General features: G+C 45.6%; 1 protein-coding gene across 3 annotated transcripts in view; it reads left to right on the plus strand.

Moving 5' to 3' along the window:
- The window catches only part of LOC141165067 (contactin-1-like), a 288,068-nt gene that overhangs the window by 250,854 nt on the left and 11,726 nt on the right, over window positions 1-25,488 (plus strand). For all 3 annotated transcript variants that reach the window (XM_073650711.1, XM_073650713.1, XM_073650712.1), the window contains one exon: window positions 18,729-18,915. In XM_073650711.1, the coding sequence (XP_073506812.1) occupies window positions 18,729-18,915 (187 nt within the window). The remainder of the gene's footprint in view (window positions 1-18,728; window positions 18,916-25,488) is intronic.

Below are 25,488 nucleotides of genomic sequence, written 5' to 3' on the forward strand. Positions count from 1 at the left end.
AGGATCTTATCGACCCATTTTCAAAAGCCACTGGCACTCAGGGACTGCCCAAGTCGGGATCTGGAGGTGGGGTTGCGTCTTTTAAATTCAAAACGGATCCCCGCGAAGTATTGGGACTTGACTTGGCGCTGCTTTCAGGGTAAGCTGTATGTGAGGGACAACTTGAAGTACAGGAACTCCGAGGATAGGAATTGTCCTCGTGAGAGTTGTGCTGACACGCTTGAGAGCATGGAGCACTTCCTGCTTCAGTGTCCCTTTAATGCAGAGGTATGCAACAGGGTGGGCGCTTCCATTGACTGGCCTAGGCTGGCGGGCCTCTCCTACGCTGAGTGGGCCTATGGAGCGTTCAGAGACCTTGGTGGACGGGACCAGTGCACTCTTTTTCTAGTTAGCCTAGTGGTTAGGTTTTTCACATGGAATGCACGGTGTTTAGTGTCGACGGGCAGTAAAATCCTCCCAGTGGGTGAGGTATGTAGCAACATCCTTGGTGACCTGGTGAAGATGCGCTCCTTGGAGTATGAAAGGCTGGGTGCATCGGGGGCCTCCCGTCTCTGGAGGGGTTTCTCCTTCCAGGTGCCTTAGTTCTGGATTGCTCCAAGCCTCCTGGTGGTGGGCTAAGTTCTCACCGTAGCTTTTTGTTTTGAGAATGGTATCATGAAAAGGGTTTACAAGCACCGAACCGGTGCGGATGGTATTTTTGTTATTGTTCTTGTTGTTATTATTATTGTTGTCTTATTGTTCTTTTACTTTGGGGGTTAGTTAGGTGGGGTGGGGGTTTTGAGGGGGGTTAAGCATGAACTTGGACTGGCCCGGGCCCAAAACTGTCGGGGTTCGCCCTAAGTCCGGAAGGACTTTTTCGGAACTTAGAGGCCGGTTCGGGTTGGGGGTATAGTGAGAGTTGGGGTAGTGTATGTGTTATTATGTGTTACTCATGATTTAAGTGTTGTGTGTTATTTCATATGGTTTATGTGGTTTATATTTTGTTATATGTATTTTGCTTCTGCATCTCTGGTTTTTGTTACGGCAGAATCAGGTGTAAGTGTGGAGGAAGTTTGAGGTATGTTTGGATAGGCTGTGGTTGTATGGTGGTTGTCAGGCAGGTGGGGTCCCTTGTATATACATTGTTTATGTATCGGTTATATTGCTGGAAATTGTTTTCGTTACTTGTACTAGTTTGTGTTCTTACATTTATAATAAAATAGAGTTCCAGCTCCAGTAGCGTCCACTAAAGCTGCTGCAGTTAAAAAGCTTTTATAAGGATCGAGCTCGGCTGTCCACCGCAAGGCATCCTACTGCCAGTCCCAGCCCCTATGCCTTGGGGTGCCTCCTGATGCTCTTCACTAAGTATCCCATGGTCCCGAAGCATTTCCTTTGAAAAAATTAAGTGTCTAAACTACAGGTGGTGCAGCTTGCTTAACAGCCGGGATAATCCGCTTACTAGCAGACACTGCTACTAGGCACAAAGTATTTCCTGGGCTAGATGCAGTTAAAAATTTGTAATTAGATACTCTCGTTGGATGCTGAGAAAGCATTCCATAGAGTCTCCTGGCACGCCATATATGATTCTCTTAAAAAGCATGGGGTAGGGGTCTAGGGGACCCTTTTATAGCCAAAATCACGGCCCTGTATCGCAATACGTCACCTAGGCTGAAGATAAATGGAACTGTAGCACCCTGAGGGCTCGGTTGCTAAAGACGTATTGCACCTCACCCAGAGGTGTGATATCTCACTCTCAGGTAAGGATGGAGTGTGGATCAGGACCCGACACCTGCATGCATTACACCACATTGCCGTGGGGCAGGGCGACCAATATGCCCCTGAGATGGGCACGACAGTCCCTGTCCCTGGCTGGAGTGGGGGGAGGGAACACTGAGGAAGGGGAACCCTGTAGTGCAGGAGCAGGGAGGAAGCAGTTCCTGGGTGCATTGAGAAGGGAGTATAAAAGGTGGGCACCATCTTAGTTCAGTGCAGAGAAGTCTGAGCAGAAGTGGCAGGGAGCAGGGGCTCTGCATGAGCTCTGCTCCGGAGGCGGGCCTAGTAACAGAGGCCCAGGCCTGGAAGAGGGAGAAGGAAGGAAGAGGAGCGGAGAAGGCTCCAGGAACGAGGAATGAAGGGATCCCAGGGGTGCGGATGGGCGAACTAGTCCCCGAACTAGTGGAGGCAGGAAACGACCCTCAGCTAGAAACCGGAGGCTCTGACATTTTATGTGGCGCAGCCCCTCGCTACACCCGCTAGGAAGGCACCACATAGGGTCAGGGAAACTGGCGCCAAGTTTACCAAGAGGAGGCCCGAGGCAGCCGGACAGAAGTGTTGGTAAGAAAGGCCAGACAAAGGACACACAAAGGGGGTCCTGTGAAGTGCTCCAAAGTTATCTGGGAGTTGTCTGAGCCCCTCACCTGGTGAGCACAGTACGACGTGGGCAGCCGTTACCTGCAGACGTGGTCTGGATAATAAGAACTGTGAGTAAAGGCCCTGAACTGCATCACTGACTCCGTGTCGTTACTGCTGCTGCCCTGCACCATCACCCCCATCCTCCGCATACACTGCCCTGAGGCTATACTCCTCCCGTGGGGAGTTATGCTACGCTCTGCTGCACCCACAACACCAGCCTCAGTGGTCTGCCCTGTAGCGGCGGTTCACTCTGACCGCAATCCACGGGTGGCGTAGTCGGACATTTAAACATCAAAACCACATAAATAGTTCCGCCACTGGTTTGACCGCCCTGAGCCACGGAACTGGGTCGCCGCCACGAAGACTACAACCACCAGCATCCACCAAAAAGGGTCCGGCTCCGGGTGTCCCAAGGCCCAGGGGGTGCGTCAGAACATTTTCATCACCTTTCACAATCACCAATGGGACAAGGCAGTGATGTTCTCTGTCCCCTCTCTTATACATCCTAGTGACGGAGCACCTGCTCTCATCAATTCGCCATAACCCCAATATTAGGTGGATTGAGGTGGGAGGCACCGAGTACAAGTGCTCTCTATTTGCTGATGATGTCCTAGTATATATCACTCAATCACATATATCCATCCATGCTGTTATGGCTGAAATAGATCACTTTGTTACATGGTAAAATTTTAAAATCAATGCAGCGAAGTCTGAGGCCCTCGATGTCTCCCTCCCCAAATCCATATAGGATTCCACCCAGTCCAACTTTCCCTTTGCCTGGCCCTCACAGGGTATCAAATACTTAGGAATTCCTATTCATAGAGACCTCTCCCATCTATGTTATCTTAATTTTGGGCCCTTTATTGAACAACTCCATACAGACCACGGTTGGCAAGTTAGAACTGTAAGATTCACTACGTGAACCACTGGTGTTTTGTGGAAAAGCACATGTACACTGCGTTCCAAATTATTATACAAAAAGTGTTTAGGAGTGATAAGGGAAGAATTTGTTTGTTTGTCAGTTAAACTCATTGATGGTGATGTGTGTCAGGGCTCTTTATATCACTGTAAGCAATTGCAGACACCTGTGCTAATTAGTTTGGCAGGTGTGTCCAATGAAAGGCAAGACTACTTAAGAAGGCTCTCTCACATTATTAAGCAGCCTACATTTTCTGCCAAAATGGGAAAGAAAAAGGATGTGTCGGCTGCTGAGAAGCAACAAATTGTGGAGTGTTTAGGTCAAGGCATGACTACAATCAACATTGTGCGATGATCAGGATGAAGTGTCTTGGCAATCAAGAAGTATGTAGCTGATTCACAGTACACACGTGTGCGTGCTGATAAGGGAAAATTGAGGACTCTTTCCTACAGGCAATTACGTCAGGTTGAAAGAGCAGCGGCAAAAAAGCCTTGTCATAGCAGCAGACAAGTTTTTGAAGCTGCTTGTGCCTCCAACGTCCCCCGAACAACAAGATGCAGGGTCCTTCAGAGGTTTGCAGCTGTGCATGCGCCATCCTGTCGACCTCCTCTATCCACTTCACACAAGCAGAAACGGCTCCAGTGGGCCAAACATTACATGAAGACTGATTTCAAAACTGTTTTGTTCACGGATGAGTGCCGTGCAGCGCTCGATGGTCCAGATGGATGGAGTGGAGGATGGCTGGTTGATGGACACCCCACGCAAACACGGCTACAGCGCCAACAAGGAGGAGGTGGAGTAATGTTTTGGGCTGGAATCATGGGGAGAGAGATTGTCGGCCCCTTTAGGATCCCTGAAGGCGCTAAAGATGAACTCCATAATGTATGTGGATTTTCTCAAACAGCACTTCCTGCCATGGTTCAAGAAGAAGAACCGTGTATTTCACAGCAAGATCATTTTTCTGCATGATAATGCACCATCTCATGCTGCACATAAAACATCTGCATCTCTGGCTGATATGGGCATAAAAGGGGACAAACTTATGGTGTGACCCCCATGCTCCCCTGACCTCTACCCCATTCAGAACCTTTGGAGCATCATTAAAAGGAGTGTCTATGATGGCGGGAGGCAGTTCACATCTAAGCAACAGCCCTGGGAGGGTATTCTGTCCTCATGCAAAACAATTGAAGCAGAAACCATCCAAAACCTGACAAATTCAATGGACGAGAGAGTTCAGAAGCTCCTTTCGAACAAGGGGTCCTATGTGAAAATGTAACATCACCTAGAATAAAGTTTTGAGTTGAAAACTGTTTGATTTCAGTTTCTAACAACCTGCTAATGCTTATAATTTCAAAAATGACCATTTTTTTGGTCTTTATTAAAATGAAAAGGTTGATCGAAAAGTTTGGGGGATCTAAGAGTGTGGCAACCCAGTAGTCATGATTACTTCGAATTCTGACAATATGAGGGTCATGCTGCAGGTAGTGCAGCAAGAAGGCACTTATGTGCCTTGCGCATCTCGGAGCCCCAAAATTATTTTCCGGGCTAGATGCAGCTAAAAATTATTTTTAATTTTAAATCTGGTGAAGCTTTAGTATAGATGGCCTAATAGGATCAGTGCTGCACACTGCTACAATGCCCAAATTATTTTCCAGTCAAGATACAGATAAACATGATTAGTAATTTGAAAGCTTAAAACGGTTGGTAGGGTGATTTTAACCAATCATCAAGCTTTTACTCTCCCCAGGATGACACAGGGGTAGAAAAGTCGTTTCGGATCCATGATTTGTTCATCTTTATGAACGTGAGTCTGTCTACATTATCAGTGGAGAGCCGCGTGCGCTTATCTGTCAGCACACCACCAGCAGCGCTGAACACACGTTCAGACAGAACGCTGGCTGCGGGGCATGACAAGATCTCCAAGGCGTAAGTGGCTAGCTCCGGCCATTTATCCAGATTGGAAGCCCAAAAAGAGCAAGGGTCCAGTGACACAGTCGTGGCTTCAATGTTTACTTGGAGATACTCCTGTACAATCGTCTCTAGGCGTTGACTATGTGTCAGACTTCTTGTCTCCTGTGGCCTTGCAAAGGATGGGCTAAAAAAGTGGTGAAATGATTCCGCAAAATTGATGTTACCAGCAGATACTGTGGTTCTGTCACGGTTTGAGTGCTGAACACTTGACGGTCCCACGGTTGGCAAGTTGGAACTGTGAGATTCACTACGTGCACCACTGGTATTTTGTGGAAAAGCACATGTAAGGTTCTGCAACAGTCTCTGCTGATACTCCTGCATGCGTGCATCCCTTTCTATGGCAGGAATAATTTCTGCAAATTTACTTTTGTACCGGGGATCTAACAGTGTGGCAACCCAGTAGTCAGGATTATTTCTAATTCTCACAATTCGAGGGTCATGTTGCAGGTAGTGCAGCAAGAAGGCACTCATGTGTGTTGCGCATCCAGGAGCACCAAGTCCCTGTTGTGTTGGTGGCGAGGTAACAATCATGCTTCCTTCCTCTGTCCTCTCCCCCCAACCTCGCACAACAGAAATGTGATCAAGGTCTCCCTCATCTGATGAGTCTTCCATCAGTTCGTCCTCCACTTCTTCCTGGGCTCCTGCACCTTCCTCACTAGTTTGGCTGCTACCATGCGCCCTGGTAAAACCATCTCCCCCACCCTCACATGCCTGCCGCCTTGGTGCTGCCGACCGTCTGGACCTTGCAGATGTTAGCCCTTCCGCATACAACTCCTCCTCCTCTACTTCCTCCACCTCCTCTTGTGCCACCACCTGACTCCGAATTCTGTTTAACATGTGCTCCAGCATGTAAATCACCGGAATAGTCATGCTGATAATGGCATCGTCAGCACTAAACATCTTCGTCGCCATTTCAAAACTGTGCAGAAGGGTGCATAGGTCCCTGATCTGAGACCACTCCTCCAGCGTGATTTGCCCCACCTCTGAATCTCGTTGGCCCAGGCTATACGTCAGAACGTATTGCACCAGGGCTTGTCGGTGCTGCCACAGTCGCTGCAACATGTGCAGAGTTGAATTCCACCGGGTAGGCACATCGCATTTTAGCCGGTGAAGTGGCAGGCCCAACGACTTCTGTAGAGATGTAAGTCACTGAGCTGCGGGATGCGAACGGCGGAAGTGAGCACACAGCGACCGTGCCCTCTGCAGAAGGCCATCTAGTCTGGGATAGTGGGCTAAAAATTGCTGGACAACCAGGTTCAACACGTGAGCCATACAAGGCACGTGTGTGACATTGCCCCGGCGAAGGGCCGCACCCAGGTTTGCAGCATTGTCGCACACGGCCTTCCCTGGTTTCAGGTCCAGTGGAGACAACCATTCATGAAATTGGTTCTCCAGAGCTGACCACAACTCCTCAGCTGTGTGACTCACATTTCCCAGACATTTCAATGTAAAAACCGCCTGATGACGTTGAGCCCTACTGCCAGCATAGTAAGGAGGTGTGCAGGATCCCTTCTGCGCAGTTAGAAAGCTTGTGGCATGACCAGACAGGCTTTGGGTGCAGGTGGAAGACCGAGAGGAGGTTGAGGAGGCAGAAGCAGTGGTGGAACTTTGACATAAAGAGGATTGACGCACAACTCGTGGGGACGGCAAGACTTGGACAGCAGCCCCTTGTCCTGCTGTCACCATAGTTACCCAGTGCCCAGTCAGCGACATGTAACGCCCCTGTCCATGCCTACTCGTCCAAGTGTCTGTGGTGAAATGCACCCTGTCACACACAGAGTTTCTCAAAGAAGCGGTGATGTTGTGTGCGACATGCTGGTGGAGCGCAGGCACACCTTTCTTTGAGAAGTAGTGCCGACTGGGCATCTGGTACTGGGGCACTGCGACGGACATAAGGTCTCGAAAATCCTCTGTGTCCACCAGGCGGAAAGGCAGCATTTCTGTAGCCAAGAGCTTGCAGATGGTGAAATTCAACCTCTTAGCTTTCTCATGGCTAGGAGGAAATGGTCTTTTACTTGTCCACATCTGAGGGACCGAGGGCTGGCTATTGTGCTTAGACGGGGTTGATAAGGGTGTCCCCGGCAAACTGCCGGTCTGTGAGGAAGATGCAGGCGGACATGTTAGGTTGCCTTGATCCAAAGGTGGTGCTATCGATGTCGGACAGCGCTCAAGACCAGCTGGTGTTACCACCTCCAAAGAAAATGATGACCTGCCAATCACGCTGGCTGTTGCGGGTAAAGAGGTGGCAGGTCTGCGCCCCAAAACAGGTGTGACTGCTGTCCCCCCAGTCACAGAGGATGAAGAGGCCGCGGATGCACAAGATATGGCAGACGGTGGTTGGCCCGGCCGGCTAGACCGCATTGTAGCACACTGAGCTTCCCACTGCAACTTATGCTTCATGTCCATGTGCCGGTTCATGCATGAAGTACTCAAACTATGTATTTTTTGGCCTCTACTTAGCTTTTGCTGACAAATGTTACAGATAACACGAGTTGGGTCATCTTTATCGATCTGAAAAAATGCCCAGGCTATGCAAGGCTTAGCACCCATGCGACCTGAAGAGCCACCACGACTTGTGGTGAGAGGCAGAGTTGTGTTTGAGGATGCAGTTGTTGACGTGCTTCCAGTACTACGTCTCTGTCCAGGAAGGCGCAACCTGACCTCGTCGTCACTAGCATCTTCCTCCACCTCCTCTGCTGACCTCATCTCTTGGCTGACTGTGGGTTGACAGTAAGTGGGATCTCCGACCTCATCATCATCACCCTGTGCGTTATCACACCCGTCGTCCTCAGAGCCAACCTGTTCCTGCCCTGACAAAAAACTAAAGTTGTCGCTCCAATCAGGTATTTGAGTCTTATCATCGTCTTCCTCATTGTCTCCACCAACAGGAGTTACAGTTTGGGAATGAGGGTCTACATTATGGTCAGAACCTTCTGCGTCTGGTCCTGGATCTGACTCATAAAGATTCTGGGCATCAGTGCAGATCATTTCCTCGTCTGGATTCACAGAAGCGCTGGAGTCGACCTCTGATTCCCAGGCTATAGTATGAGTAAACAGCTCTGCAGACTCAACCATCTGTTCTACCTCATACTCAGACGGGCAGCTGGAGATTTGGGAGCTGTGAGGAAGCAAGTGCGATTTGGGTGACACCTTTGAGGACTGGAGTATTTGTGATGTTGAAGTTGATGTGGAGGAGAGCCCACTTAAAGGAGCACTTGATATCCGTTGAAGCACCTGCTGTTTTTGTGCCTCATCTGGAATTTGTAGCGATTGGCGTGGCCGTAAGAAAGGGATCTTATCACATTGTCCGCTAAAAGAAGTAGACATTTTAGTTTGGCTGGAAGATGGTCTTTCTTCTGCACCTACCCCACGGACACAACCTTTTTTCCCCTTCCCAACACGCCTATTCCCCTTTCCACCAGCAGCAGGCCTTTTTCCACTCATTTTGGTGGTTAACTAATTCACAACTCTGGAGTTGTTTGCACAAAAAAACAATGGATGGTAACCGAGCAGAGCTGAGTGGCCAAACTGTGGTATTAGGCCAAAACTATTGGCTGGGTTAGATGCAGAAAAAAATTATTTTTAATTTGCAACCTGATGGAGGTCAGTATAGATGGACTAATAGACCAAGTCCCACACACCGCTAGAAGCCCAAATATTTTTTCAGAGCTAGATGCAGAAATTTTTTTTATTCAATTTGCAACCTGATGGAGGTCAGTATAGATGGACTAATAGACCAAGTCCCACACACTGCTAGAAGCCCAAATATTTTTTCAGAGCTAGATGCAGAAAAAAATTATTTTTAATTTGCAACCTGATGGAGGTCAGTATAGATGGACTAATAGACCAAGTCCCACACACTGCTAGAAGCCAAAATATTTTTTCAGAGCTAGATGCAGAAAAAAATTATTTTTAATTTGCAACCTGATGGAGGTCAGTATAGATGGACTAATAGAACAAGTCCCACACGCTGCTAGAAGCCCAAATATTTTTTCAGAGATAAATGAAGAAAAAAATTATTTTTAATTTGCAACCTGATGGAGGTCAGTATAGATGGACTAATAGACCAAGTCCCACACACTGCTAGAAACCCAAATATTTTTTCAGAGCTAGATGCAGAAAAAAAATATTTTTAATTTGCAACCTGATGGAGGTCAGTATAGATGGACTAATAGACCAAGTCCCACACACCGCTAGAAGCCCAAATATTTTTTCAGAGCTAGATGCAGAAAAAAATTATATTCAATTTGCAACCTGCTGGAGGTCAGTATAGAAGGACTAATAGAACAAGTCCCACACACTGCTAGAAGCCCAAATATTTTTTCAGAGCTAAATGAAGAAAAAAATTATTTTTAATTTGCAACCTGATGGAGGTCAGTATAGATGGACTAATAGACCAAGTCCCACACACCGCTAGAAGCCCAAATATTTTTTCAGAGCTAGATGCAGAAAATTTTTTTATTCAATTTGCAACCTGATGGAGGTCAGTATAGATGGACTAATAGACCAAGTCCCACACACTGCTAGAAGCCCAAATATTTTTTCAGAGCTAGATGCAGAAAAAAATTATTTTTAATTTGCAACCTGATGGAGGTCAGTATAGATGGACTAATAGACCAAGTCCCACACACCGCTAGAAGCCCAAATATTTTTTCAGAGCTAGATGCAGAAAAAAATTATATTCAATTTGCAACCTGCTGGAGGTCAGTATAGAAGGACTAATAGAACAAGTCCCACACACTGCTAGAAGCCCAAATATTTTTTCAGAGCTAAATGAAGAAAAAAATTATTTTTAATTTGCAACCTGATGGAGGTCAGTATAGATGGACTAATAGACCAAGTCCCACACACCACTAGAAGCCCAAATATTTTTTCAGAGCTAGATGCAGAAATTTTTTTTATTCAATTTGCAACCTGATGGAGGTCAGTATAGATGGACTAATAGACCAAGTCCCACACACTGCTAGAAGCCCAAATATTTTTTCAGAGCTAGATGCAGAAAAAAATTATTTTTAATTTGCAACCTGATGGAGGTCAGTATAGATGGACTAATAGACCAAGTCACATACTGCTAGAAGCCCAAATATTTTTTCAGAGATAAATGAAGAAAAAAATTATTTTTAATTTGCAACCTGATGGAGGTCAGTATAGATGGACTAATAGACCAAGTCCCACACACTGCTAGAAGCCCAAATATTTTTTCAGAGCTAGATGCAGAAAAAAATTATTTTTAATTTGCAACCTGATGGAGGTCAGTATAGATGGACTAATAGACCAAGTCCCACACACCGCTAGAAGCCCAAATATTCTTTCAGAGCTAGATGCAGAAAAAAATTATATTCAATTTGCAACCTGCTGGAGGTCAGTATAGAAGGACTAATAGAACAAGTCCCACACACTGCTAGAAGCCCAAATATTTTTTCAGAGCTAAATGAAGAAAAAAATTATTTTTAATTTGCAACCTGATGGAGGTCAGTATAGATGGACTAATAGACCAAGTCCCACACACTGCTAGAAGCCCAAATATTTTTTCAGAGCTAGATGCAGAAAAAAATTATATTCAGTTTGCAACCTGATGGAGGTCAGTATAGATGGACTAATAGAATGATGCTATGCCCAAAAGATTTTACTTCACTAGGTGCAGTAAAAAAATTGGTATTCTATACACAGGTGGTATATCTTGCAACACAGATAGGCTACTCCACTGACTAACACACTCTGCAATAGGCCAAAGAGGATTAGCTTTGCTAGATTCAGCCAAATGCTGTGAAAAAAACTTGCACAGCACTGGCACAGACCTGCCTGGCAAAAACTGATAGGAACTGATGTAACCTAGTCCTGAAAAGGACTCCAATTACAATTAGTCTTTACTCCCACAATCTATCTATTTAAGAGCACAGACCTGCCTGATAAAAGTCGTAGGAAATGCTGTAACCTAGTCCTTAAAAGGACTGCAATCACAACTATTCCCTACTCCCAAGCTATCTGTATATTTGTGCGAAAATTGGCTTGAAATTAACAAGGTATAGCACACACAGCAACAGCGGTGCCGTCTAACACGCAGCTGCAGCAGTGAGAAAATGGTGGCGACGGGGAAAATGGCTTGGTCTTATAGGGCAAGGACATGTGACATACACTGCCAATCACACATGCCCTTGCTTGTGTGAAAAAAAGCACTTCGCTCCGTGTGTGCGCTGCTGATAGGCTGACAGATTGCACCTCCCCACTGCAAATGCGGGAAAGAGAAAAAAAAATGGAGATCTTCATTGTTCCTGCAGAGATCCATCCCCTGCCCCTCCCCCTGCCCCGCTGTACACTCAAACTGCGTATTAACATTAATTTTCATCATTACTGAGAAAAAATCCAGTTATGATTTTGGTGCACGAACAGTTATCGAACATAACCTCGAACAGCCGAATTTTTCTCAAATTGTTCGTGTTCGCCGACCGGCTCGAACACCGCCCAAAACAGCTCGAATTTGAGATTGGCGAACAGTTCGAGTAGAACTACGCTCATCTCTAATGGGGATCTGCCAATATCCCTTCGTCAAATCCAAGGTGGTTATGTACCTTGCTGGCTCAAGTCTCATCGACACGCGGCATTGCATATGCGTTGAATTTGGAGACCTCATTCCACTTCCGATAGTCATTACAGAATCTCCATTTGCCATTGGGTTTTGGGACCAGGACAATTGGGCTTGACCAACCGCTCTTGGATTCCTCAATGACCCCAAGTTTCAACATACAACTCACTTCTTTGGAGATCAACTCTCGTCGGGCCTCAGGAATCCAATAGAGCTTCAAGTTCACCAGCACATATACCGTACAGACCAAAAGTTTGGACACACCTTCTCATTTAAAGATTTTTCTGTATTTTCATGACTTTGAAAATTGTACATTCACACTGAAGGCATCAAAACTATGAATTAACACATGTGGAATTATATACTTAAGAAAAAAGTGTGAAACAACTGAAAATATGTCTTACATTCTAGGTTCTTCAAAGTAGCCACCCTTTGACATTAGACACAAAAGGGAGACACCCCTAGCAAAACATGTAAACACTTATCATGGTGGTAATCTAGACTCTATTTCGTTTCGCTCTGTTGAAGTCATTAGCCCTCCAGCCGCCAGGGCGATTGGGACAAAGTGATCCTGCAGAGGGAATGTAGATGGATTTTCTGGCTGGAATCCCAAAACCCAGGAGGTTTAAATGAACAACTGAACTTTTCTAGCTTTGTCTAAGTCTACTCGTTCTACTAGCATACCCATTTATAGGAATCAATACTGGCATTATGTCATTTGGACTTATATATACATTTATTGTCTCATGGTCAGTATCCTGGTCCATGAAAGTTTGGACAATTAGACTACTGGTATTTCCTGTTAGTCTTTGTATTATCCTCAAATTAGGCCCTTTGGACATACAGTTTAGTGGGCTTCTAACTTTTTATCATCACATTTCTATATTTCCCCCTCTTCTAGTGACTGCTACTGATTTGTACATTATTTCACCAGTTTTTTCATCAACAAATCCCCTATGCCTAGTGTTAGGATCTTATTTGTGTCTTATTTGATGTCTTTAACTTCCTTCTCCTTTGCGCTTGTCATAACCCGTAGAATTGGTGTTTCCTGTTCTTTCTAAGCGCTGGTGAGACGCATTTGCGTTCCACCATGATCGCGCGGCGGAAGTGACGGCGTATGCCTGCCGCGGGCGGAAGGACTGGTGACACGCATATGCGTTCCATTGAGTTCGCGCGGCGGATGTGACTTACATTGCCACATGCGGAAGAAACAAATTGCTGTTGTCACGCACTCAGCGTTCCAGCAGTGCCTCATCTCGGTGATTGCTCAACCACGCTAGATACGGCTGACAGGTGTTTCCTGTACAATTATTGCAGGGGGTGTATTTAAGTCTGATGGATCACTGACTCTTTTGGCTTGGTGATTCAATTGATGGGATATATTTACTTTTCCATCCAGCCTGACCTATTATGGTGTACTCCTGTGATTGTCCTCTGATGAGGTCCCTGTCCCAACGCGTTTTGCTCCCTCCTAGGTCAGGGCTCATCTATATATAGTGATCATGAACCAATCAGCATCAGATAAGTCTGCAATCTAGCAGTTTGTTATTATGTGATTGCTGTGATGTGAATTCATTTAGCACATTGCACTAAGTACTGGGAGTGTAGCGCACATTATTACTATGAATTATTGAGCATCACATGTCTCTGTTAACTAGCAGCCTGTTTATTTATGACTGCTGTTATATTACCTCAATGAGAGCATTTGATTAACACTGTTGTTACTATATAATTATTAAAGTGGTCTGCAGATACCTTTTTCGGCCATTATGTGGGTTAACTGAGACTCAAAAAGCTACTCCAATCCTATCTTTGGTTATTTTTAAAAAAAGACAGTGATCTATAGTTTCTCATACAGAAATTTATTGATAGGGATACATGGTCTCTGTCAATTCCATTTTTTACAACTATAGCCCTAACTTCCTTGGGGCATTGACATTGATTGTTTGTGGTCATTTCAATAAAATAAGTTATCTTGCTGACACTCCTTACCCATCTTATCATAACTGATGCATGGTTTTTATTTACTTTTACAGCATATCAACTTTTGATATGACTGTCAGGTCTCCCAATTTTGGGACACCGGTTTATTTTTTGTTCCTGTCTTTTGTTTTTTGTTTTTATGTATGTAAGTCTGTATAGGGACGTGCTAGGGACAGGCAAGGGGCAGCCTCCGTTGAGCGGGGACACCACGCCGACACATTAGGGTGATTACTCCGCTGTCAGGTAGGGTATTCCTCCCTTAGGGTCTATAGGGCAAGTCTGTATGCCATTTTGTGCTGCCCCATTGCATTTCCTTCCCCATACTTTTATCTGAATTTTTGTCCTGAATTATTGCTATTATCTTTTAAAATATCTATTAAAACTTATATCTTAGGGTGTATACTTCATGTTCTTTGTGGTTTAGACCGGTTGTAGACCCTGGCCTGTGCCTCTTTTGCCTGGAGGAGATATTTTTTTACGATGGGCATCCCATTCGCAATCCTCTCCTGCATCAGGGCGACGTGCTTGATGACGCTCCTGTGGGGCGTGACCTCGGCTTCACAGGTTTCCTTTGCTACATCCTGGAGACCCTGCTGATTTTGGCCATACATGAGTTCAAATGGCGTGAACCCAGTAGAGGCCTGTGGAACCTCTCAGATCGAGAACAACAGATATGGCAGGAGACAGTTCCAGTCTTAATCGTCCCTTCCTCAGCATACTCTTCAGAGTTTTGTTAAACCTTTCCACTAGGCCATCTGTCTGAGGGTGGTATACTGATGTTCTCAATTGGGAGATTTGCAGGACCTTACACAATTCTCTCATAACTTTACCCAGAAAGGGTGTTCCCTGGTTGGTCAGGATCTCCCTTGGTAACCCTGTCTGGGAGAAAACATGGGTTATACTCTTGGCGGAGGAGTTTCTCAGAGGGATCGCTTCAGGATAGCGGGTGTCATAGTCCAAGATGACCTGATCCCTACAAGCAGATTTAATCAAGGGACCACCAAGTCCATAGCAATTCTCTCGAACAGTACTTCAATGATGGGCAATGGCACGAGGGGACTTTGAATGTGAGAGATGGGGGTGGTTAACTGGCACGTAGGTCAGGACCTGCAATACTTTAATATTTCCCAGTAACATCCAGGCCAATAGAACCTCTGTATGATCTGTTCCTGTGTTTTTTCTACTCCCAGATGTCCTACCAAGATATGTGAATGGGCCATGTCCAACACCCTTTGTCTATAGGGCCCCGGCACCAATAACTGTTCCACAAACTCCTCCCTCACTTTCTCAACACAGTACAACTCCCCAATCATCATAAAATAGGGAAACCTTGTGTCAGCCCCCGTCTCCTGTGCAATCTTATTTATGACCATGACATTGTTAAAGTCTTCCCTCAGAGTTAGGTCTATTTTTTGGGCAGACTCAAAATTCTCGCTGGTCACCCCTAACTCCGGAATGTCAGACTCAGGGAATACTACCTCCTCATCCCCCTCAAGAACACAAAAGAGAAACCCGTCTGACTCTGGGTGTGGTGATACATCTTCAGGGTTAATTGGTTTCTTAACCAAGCCAGCGAACCCTGAACCCTTCTCCCACAGATCCCAAAACAAGAGTTCCATCCTATAGTAATGGGGTGCAACAAGTGCTGGATGACATCGACCTAGTGGGACTCAGTATCATGGGCCATTTCAATGTCCACTCTGTCCATGTGGTAGTCCTTAGAATCACCATGAATGCAAAGGAACTCTAACCTTTTTCCCTGGGATCAGTTGGAGACGAAGCTTGGCCCTCACAAGGGTCACCAGACTCCTGGAGTCTAGCAGTTCTGTTACCTGCCAACCGTTCACCTTCATGGGACCTGCTTGTGGCCCCTCGCTGGGTGGACAGTTCACACTGCAGGCTGGATACGCATAGTATGAGCAGCGGCGTCCTATGCTGCAGTCCATCTGCTCATGGGCCAGGGGACAAAGGGCGGCTATATGGCCTGGGCCGTGGCACCTCCATCAAATTACATCATCCGTTGGAACCTTGGGCATTACCTCCCCCGCCCCTTTAGACCTTGGATGCACCACCCCCTTTTGGGACCCCCAGTATGGAGAGGGCTGCCTTCCCAAGGAACCCTCAACCCCAAGGTATCTCTCGACCAGTCCGATCAGTTCATCGGTATTCCGGGGATCACCCTGGGCAACCCAAGTCTGTATTAGCCTCGGCAGGGAATTCACAAACTGGTCCATCGCTACTCGCTCTACCATCTGCGCAGGTGTAGAGGACTCTGCTGCTGCCACTTATGGACCAGGTGCAAAAGGTCAAACATTTGGGAGCGAGGAGGATTGTCCTGGTAATACGTGCACCAGTGTATCCGCTGTCCTCTGACAGTCATAGTCACCCCCAAGTGCGACTGAATTTCGGTTTCTAGCTTGGCATACTCTCTGGCGTCCTGCAAAGCTAAATCATGGTAAGCCTTCTGGGGCTCCCCCATCAAGTATGGTGCCAGTACCTCTTCCCACTGCTCTCGCGGAAGTTTCTCCCTCTCGGCGACCCTTTCAAACACCGTCAGGGAAACATCTATGTCATTCCCCGGGGTAATTTTCTGCAAGGCCCGTCTTATCGCCCACCAGACGTGGGAATCATCAGCTGGCCTTGGGGTTGAGGTGCTCGTCTTGCCATGGATGGCATTTGATAGAAGTTCGTCTGCTGCAGCTGTTACTGCTGGTGCTGTTGGATCTGCTATAACAACAGCCTGTTGGTCTCCTGCTGGTGCTGCTGCGACCAGACCAGGTGTTTCAGCCGGTCCTCCATTTTGTCTTGTGACGCTTGCTGGCTTGTGGCAGACTTCATACCGTCCTTCTTGTAGCAGTCACACGTATCTGCTGGGAATGCTGCCCACACAGCTAACACCAATTGTGGGGTTTCTACTCAATTGGGTGTGTCGGGAGGCAAGCAGGAAGCGTTTTCATTTAAATGTCCATGTCGCTTTATTACTTCATAAACCCGGCAAAAGCAAAACAAACAGCCTTTTGTGCAGGCAAAAACAAAGAAAAGAGTCCTTTAAGCAACGTCTCTGATTAGCCAGTCCTGTGGGTACTCAGGCTGGATAGCATCCAGTAACCTGGCTCAGTCTGGAGACAAAAACATACAGGAGGCCTTCTCCCTCCAAACAAACAAACCATGTGCCAAACAATGGCCTCCATTTTATATGTTAACCACACCCAGAGGCGAGGTATGTGGGTAGCAAGACCCACCTATCTCTCAAACTACCCGTAACCCAGTCCCAGGTGCACCAAACAGTCGTCTCAGTGCTTACGTGCACTAGAGCAACATACTTCCCATCAACTGTGTACATTAGCAACCTTACAGTATACACTGTGCATGCAGCATATGCGGTCTCCTGAATTGCATAAATATGGATGATGAATATCCCTGATTGGGAAGTGGATTACTTCAATGTTATGCCTATAGTTCTTTTATGGAGCTTTTACTAACCAAATTGAATTGCACAATTAATTACAAACTTCAGCACTCTGAAGGAGTTGTGCATAGAGTAGGTTCCTAATTTCAGTATGTGTATAAATAATCTGCACACTCCAATGTTAGTGAAATATATTTTACTAATTTCCAAGTCTTTAGGCATTCCATGAATATTTATGAATGTTTTTGATGTTTTGGGCTTTCAACAGACGTCACTAATTTGATCTTCATATATGTGTTACAGAAATTATAATACCTGTATTCTCAATTAAATTCAACTATATTAATCCAGGGATTTAATCTGACTGCCAGATTGGAGTCGGGAAGTGAATTTTTCCTCAATGATGTAAATTGGCCTATACCGCATGGTTTTTTTTTGCCTTCCCCTGCATCAACGCTGCGGAATAGCTGCAGTGCACAAGAACTAGACTGAACTCGATGGACGCTTGTCTTTTTTCGGCCTTATAAACTATGTAACTATGTAAACTATAAACTATGTAACTATATATCAGGTAAAGTATTCTGTAAATAAAGAAATGGTTTTAGTTGCTGATTGCTGTTTGTTCTTATGTCTCCAGAAGTTTGATATCGACTATAGAATAACAAAGTCCGTTATAGGCCTTAGGTCACATCCCCTCTATCAGTATTTGGTCAGTATTCGGTCAGTATTTTTTCTCAGGAGTGGTAGCCAAAACCAGGAATGGGTGATAAATGCAGAATTGGTGACTTGTTTCTATTATACCTTTTCTCTGATTGTTTCTCACCTGGTTTTGGCTCCCAATCCTGAGAACAAATACGGACCCAATACTCATAGTGGGGCCGTGGCCTTACCACGTCGCTGTTTGATTCATTCAGATACAGTTCCAGATCTGTAGGTGCCAGTCCCGTTGTAGACCACCAACACTCAATATAGATTTAGTAAGGGAGAACGGCACATCCACATTGCTTAAAATGTCAAATCTTCTTTATTAGAAGACTATGAATTTTGTCTGCCAGAAACCCCTCAGTCCTTTACTCATGGTGAATATCACTTATGTCTTTTTAATGGAACTTTAATAAAGATTTGATATTTTAAGCAATGTGGATGTGCTGTTCTCGCTTGTTAAATTGATATTCACCATACTAATCACATCACAAAATATTAACACGTTCGTATTTGATCAGTATGTCATCATTATTTGTAAGCCAAAATCAGTGCAGCGTCCAAAGAGAAAAACTTTAACGGAAACATTCCTACCTGTTATGTGTTTTAGAGCTATGCTTCCTTTTGGCTTGCAAATGCTGACATGTGAATAAGGCATTAGGCTGTTCACAGTAGATGGGACAATCCATTATTTTTTAAACCACAGTTATGGCATTATATTTACATACCGGTATTTTCTTAAACTGATTGTGAAACTTATTTTTTGTTAGATTCGGTACTGGCGCAGTCAAGACAAGGAAGCAGCAGCACACAGAGTACAAATAGAGCAATCAGAGGAGCCAGTGAGACTTGAAGGATTGATGGCAAATACACTCTATCATTTGGATATGTTTGCATTTAATAGTGCCGGAGATGGGCCTAGAAGCAAACTTATCCATTTCCACACTAGTAAAGCACGTAAGTCCAGAATTTTCATTATTATAGTTATTAACCCCTTAACCCCCGAGGGTGGTTTGCACGTTAATGACCAGGCCAATTTTTACAATTCTGACCACTGTCATTTTATGAGGTAATTACTCTGGAACGCTTCAACGGATCCCCCTGATTCTGAGACTGTTTTTTCATGACATATTGTACTTCATGATAGTGGTAAAATTTCTTCGATATAACTTGTGTTTATTTGTGAAAAAAATGGAAATTTGGCGAAAATTTTGAAAATTTTTCAATTTTCAAACTTTGAATTTTTATGCCCTTAAATCAGAGAGATATATCACACAAAATAGTTAATAAGTAACATTTCCCACATGTCTACTTTACATCAGCACAATTTTGGAACCAAAATTTTTTTTTGTTAGGGAGCTAAAAGGGTTAAAAGTTGACCAGCGATTTCTCATTTTTCCAACAAAATTTACAAAACCATTTTTTTAGGGACCACATCACATTTGAAGTCACTTTGAGAGGTCTTTATGACAGAAAATACCCAAAAGTGACACCATTCTAAAAACTGCACCCCTCAAGGTGCTCAAAACCACATTCAAGAACTTTATTAATCCTTCAGGTGCTTCACAGGAATTTTTGGAATGTGGAAGAAAAAAATTAACATTTAACTTTTTTTCACAACTTTAGACCCAATTTTTTTTATTTTCACAAATGGACCCCAAAATTTGTTGTGCAATTTCCCCTGGGCACGCAGATACCCCATATGTGGGGAAAAAACACTGTTTGGGCGCACGGCAGGGCTCGGAAGGGAAGGAGCGCCATTTGACTTTTTGATTGTAAAATTTGCTTGAATAATTAGCGGACGCCATGTTGCGTTTGGAGAGCCCCTGATGTGCCTAAACATTGGATCTCCCGCACAAGTGACCCCATTTTGGAAACTAGACCCCCCAAGGCACCTATCTAGATGCATAGTGAGCACTTGGAACCCCTAGGTGCTTCACAAATTGATTAGTAAAAATGGAAAAGTATTTTTTTTTCCACTTTTTCATTTTTACGAATCAATTTGTGAAGGACCTGGGGGTTCCAAGTGCTCAATATGCATCTAGATAGGTGCCTTGGGGGGTCTAGTTTCCAAAATGGGGTCACTTGTGGGGGAGCTCCAATGTTTGGGCACACAGGGCTCTCCAAACGCAACATGGTGTCCACTAACAACTTGAGCCGATTTTCCATTCAATTTGTTAGCGGACACCATGTTGCATTTGGAGAGTCCCTGTGTGCCCAAACATTGGATCTCCCCCACAAGTGACCCCATTTTGGAAACTAGACCCCCTAAGGCACCTATCTAGATGCATAGTGAGCACTTGGAACCCACAGGTCCTTCACAAATTGATTCGTAAAAATGAAAAAGTGGAAAAAAAAATACTTTGCCATTTTTACGAATCAATTTGTGAAGCACCTAGGGGTTCCAAGTGCTCACTATGCATCTAGATAGGTGCCTTGGGGGGTCTAGTTTCCAAAATGGGGTCACTTGTGGGGGAGCTCCAATGTTTAGGCACGCAGGGGCTCTCCAAGCGCAACATGGCGTCCGCTAACAATTTGAGCAGATTTTCCATTCAATTTGCTAGCGGACACCATGTCGAGTTTGGAGAGCCCCTGATGTGCCTAAACAGTGGAGCTCCCCCACAAGTGACCCCATTTTGGAAACTATACCCCTCAAGGATTTTATTAAGGTGTATAGTGAACATTTTGAACCCAGACGTACGACACAGAATTTGATAACATTAGGTCATCATATTGAATAAGTTGTCATTAGTAGAGATGAGCGTTGTTCTACTCGAGCTGTTCGCCAATCTCAAATTCGAGCTGTTTTGGGCGGTGTTCGAGTCGTTCGGCGAACACGAACGATTTGAGAAAAATTCGGCTGTTCGAGGTTATGTTCGATAACTGTTCGTGCACCAAAATCATAACTGGATTTTTTCTCAGTAATGATGAAAATTAATGTTAATACGCAGTTTGAGTGTACAGCGGGGTGGGGGGAGGGGCAGGGGATGGATCTCTGCAGGAATAATGAAGATCTCCATTTTTTTTTCTCTTTCCCGCATTTACAGTGGGGAGGTGCAATCTGTCAGCCTATCAGCAGCGCACACACGGAGCGAAGTGCTTTTTTCACACAAGCAAGGGCATGTGTGATTGGCAGTGTATGTCACATGTCCTTGCCCTATAAGACCAAGCCATTTTCCCCGTCGCCACCATTTTCTCACTGCTGCAGCTGCGTGTTAGACGGCACCGCTGTTGCTGTGTGCGCTATACCTTGTTAATTTCAAGCCAATTTTCGCACAAATCTACAGATAGCTTAGGAGTAGGGAATAGTTGTGATTGCAGTCCTTTTAAGGACTAGGTTACAGCATTTCCTACGACTTTTATCAGGGAGGTCTGTGCTCTTAAATAGATAGGTTGTGGGAGTAAAGACTAATTGTAATTGGAGTCCTTTTCAGGACTAGGTTACATCAGTTCCTATCAGTTTTTGCCAGGCAGGTCTGTGCCAGTGCTGTGCAAGTTTTTTTCACAGCATTTGGCTGAATCTAGCAAAGCTAATCCTTTTTGGCCTATTGCAGAGTGTGTTAGTCAGTGGAGTAGCCTATCTGTGTTGCAAGATATACCACCTGTGTATAGAATACCAATTTTTTTACTGCACCTAGTGAAGTAAAATCTTTTGGGCATAGCATCATTCTATTAGTCCATCTATACTGACCTCCATCAGGTTGCAAATTGAATATAATTTTTTTCTGCATCTAGCTCTGAAAAAATATTTGGGCTTCTAGCAGTGTGTGGGACTTGTTCTATTAGTCCATCTATACTGACCTCCATCAGGTTGCAAACTGAATATACTTTTTTTCTGCATCTAGCTCTGAAAAAATGTTTGGCCTTCTAGCAGTGTGTGGGACTTTCTCTATTAGTCCATCTATACTGACCTCCATCAGGTTGCAAACTGAATATATTTTTTTTCTGCATCTACCTCTGAAAAAATATTGGGCTTCTAGCTGTGTGTGGGACTTGTTCTATTAATCCATCTATACAGACCTCCATCAAGTTGCAAACTGAATATAATTTTTTTCTGCATCTACCTCTGAAAAAATATTTGGGCTTCTAGCAGTGTGTGGGACTTGTTCTATTAGTCCATCTATACTGACCTCCATCAGGTTGCAAACTGAATATATTTTTTTTCTGCATCTACCTCTGAAAAAATATTGGGCTTCTAGCTGTGTGTGGGACTTGTTCTATTAATCCATCTATACAGACCTCCATCAGGTTGCAAACTGAATATAATTTTTTTCTGCATCTACCTCTGAAAAAATATTTGGGCTTCTAGCTGTGTGTGGGACTTTCTCTATTAGTCCATCTATACTGACCTCCATCAGGTTGCAAACTGAATATATTTTTATCTGCGTCTACCTCTGAAAAAATATTTGGGCTTCTAGCTGTGTGTGGGACTTTCTCTATTAGTTCATCTATACTGACCTCCATCAGGTTGCAAATTGAATATAATTTTTTTCTGCATCTAACCCAGCCAATAGTTTTGGCCTAATACCACAGTTTGGCCACTCAGCTCTGCTCGGTTCCCATCCATTGTTTTTTTGTGCAAACAACTCCGGAGTTGGGAATTAGTTAACCACCAAAATGAGTGGAAAAAGGCCTGCTGCTGGTGGAAAGGGGAATAGGCGTGTTGGGAAGGGGAAAAAAGGTTGTGTCCGTGGGGTAGGTGTTAAAGCAACAGTAACATCTGCAGAAGAAAGACCATCTTCCAGCCAAACTAAAATGTCTACTTCTTTTAGCGGACAATGTGATAAGATCCCTTTCTTACGGCCACGCCAATCGCTACAAATTCCAGATGAGGCACAAAAACAGCAGGTGCTTCAACGGATATCAAGTGCTCCTTTAAGTGGGCTCTCCTCCACATCAACTTCAACGTCACAAATACTCTAGTCCTCAAAGGTGTCACCCCAATCGCACTTGCTTCCTCACAGCTCCCAAATCTCCAGCTGCCCGTCTGAGTATGAGGTAGAACAGATGGTTGAGTCTGCAGAGCTGTTTACTCATACTATAGCCTGGGAATCAGAGGTCGACTCCAGCGCTTCTGTGAATCCAGACGAGGAAATGATCTGCACTGATGCCCAGAATCTTTATGAATCGGATCCAGGACCAGACGCAGAAGGTTCTGACCATAATGTAGACCCTCATTCCCAAACTGTAACTCCTGTTGGTGGAGACAATGAGGAAGACGATGATGAGACTCAAATACCTGATTGGAGCGACAACTTTAGTTTTTTGTCAGGGCAGGAACAGGTTGGCTCTGAGGACGACGGGTGTGATAACGCACAGGGTGATGATGATGAGGTTGGAGATCCCACTTACTGTCAACCCACAGTCAGCCAAGAGATGAGGTCAGCAGAGGAGGTGGAGGACGATGCTAGTGAAGACGAGGTCAGGTTGCGCCTTCCTGGACAGAGACGTAGTACTGGAAGCACGTCAACAACTGCATCCTCAAACACAACTCTGCCTCTCACCACAAGTTGTGGTGGCTCTTCAGGTCGCATGGGTGCTAATCCTTGCATAGCCTGGGCATTTTTTCAGATCGATAAAGATGACTCAACTCGTGTTATCTGTAACATTTGTCAGCAAAAGCTAAGTAGAGGCCAAAAAATACATAGTTTGAGTACTTCATGCATGAACCGGCACATGGACATGAAGCATAAGTTGCAGTGGGAAGCTCAGTGTGCTACAATGCGGCCTAGCCGGCCGGGCCAACCACCGTCTGCCATATCTTGTGCATCCGCGGCCTCTTCATCCTCTGTGACTGGGGGGACAGCAGTCACACCTGTTTTGGGGCGCAGACCTGCCACCTCTTTACCCGCAACAGCCAGCGTGATTGGCAGGTCATCATTTTCTTTGGAGGTGGTAACACCAGCTGGTGTTGAGCGCTGTCCGACATCGATAGCACCACCTTTGGATCAAGGCAACCTAACATGTCCGCCTGCATCTTCCTCACAGACCGGCAGTTTGCCGGGGACACCCTTATCAACCCCGTCTAAGCACAATAGCCAGCCCTCGGTCCCTCAGATGTGGACAAGTAAAAGACCATTTCCTCCTAGCCATGAGAAAGCTAAGAGGTTGAATTTCACCATCTGCAAGCTCTTGGCTACAGAAATGCTGCCTTTCCGCCTGGTGGACACAGAGGATTTTCGAGACCTTATGTCCGTCGCAGTGCCCCAGAACCAGATGCCCAGTCGGCACTATTTCTCAAAGAAAGGTGTGCCTGCGCTACACCAGCATGTCGCACACAACATCACCGCTTCTTTGAGAAACTCTGTGTGTGACAGGGTGCATTTCACCACAGACACTTGGACGAGTAGGCATGGACAGGGGCGTTACATGTCACTGACTGGGCACTGGGTAACTATGGTGACAGCAGGACAAGGGGCTGCTGTCCAAGTCTTGCCGTCCCCACGAGTTGTGCGTCAATCCTCTTTATGTCAAAGTTCCTCCACTGCTTCTGCCTCCTCAACCTCCTCTCGGTCTTCCACCTGCACCCAAAGCCTGTCTGGTCATGCCACAAGCTTTCTAACTGCGCAGAAGGGATCCTGCACACCTCCTTACTATGCTGGCAGTAGGGCTCAACGTCATCAGGCGGTTTTTACTTTGAAATGTCTGAGAAATGTGAGTCACACAGCTGAGGAGTTGTGGTCAGCTCTGGAGAACCAATTTCATGAATGGTTGTCTCCACTGGACCTGAAACCAGGGAAGGCCGTGTGCGACAATGCTGCAAACCTGGGTGCGGCCCTTCGCCGGGGCAATGTCACACACGTGCCTTGTATGGCTCACGTGTTGAACCTGGTTGTCCAGCAATTTTTAGCCCACTATCCCAGACTAGATGGCCTTCTGCAGAGGGCACGGTCGCTGTGTGCTCACTTCCGCCGTTCGCATCCCGCAGTTCAGCGACTTACATCTCTACAGAAGTCGTTGGGCCTGCCACTTCACCGGCTAAAATGCGATGTGCCTACCCGGTGGAATTCAACTCTGCACATGTTGCAGCGACTGTGGCAGCACCGACAAGACCTGGTGCAATACGTTCTGACGTATAGCCTGGGCCAACGAGATCCGGAGGTGGGGCAAATCACGCTGGAGGAGTGGTCTCAGATCAGGGACCTATGCACCCTTCTGCACAGTTTTGAAATGGCGACGAAGATGTTTAGTGCTGACGATGCCATTATCAGCATGACTATTCCGGTGATTTACATGCTGGAGCACATGTTAAACAGAATTCGGAGTCAGGTGGTGGCACAAGAGGAGGTGGAGGAAGTAGAGGAGGAGGAGTTGTATGCGGAAGGGCTAACATCTGCAAGGTCCAGACGGTCGGCAGCACCAAGGTGGCAGGCATGCCAGGGTGGGGGAGATGGTTTTACCAGGGCGCATGGTAGCAGCCAAACTAGTGAGGAAGGTGCAGGAGCCCAGGAAGAAGTGGAGGACGAACTGATGGAAGACTCATCAGATGAGGGAGACATTGATCACATTTCTATTGTGCGAGGTTGGGGG

The sequence above is a fragment of the Phyllobates terribilis genome, unplaced genomic scaffold, assembly GCF_046119375.1.
Source record: "Phyllobates terribilis strain yellow unplaced genomic scaffold, ASM4611937v1 Scaffold_11__3_contigs__length_659146591, whole genome shotgun sequence".
NCBI classification, from domain to species: domain Eukaryota; kingdom Metazoa; phylum Chordata; class Amphibia; order Anura; family Dendrobatidae; genus Phyllobates; species Phyllobates terribilis.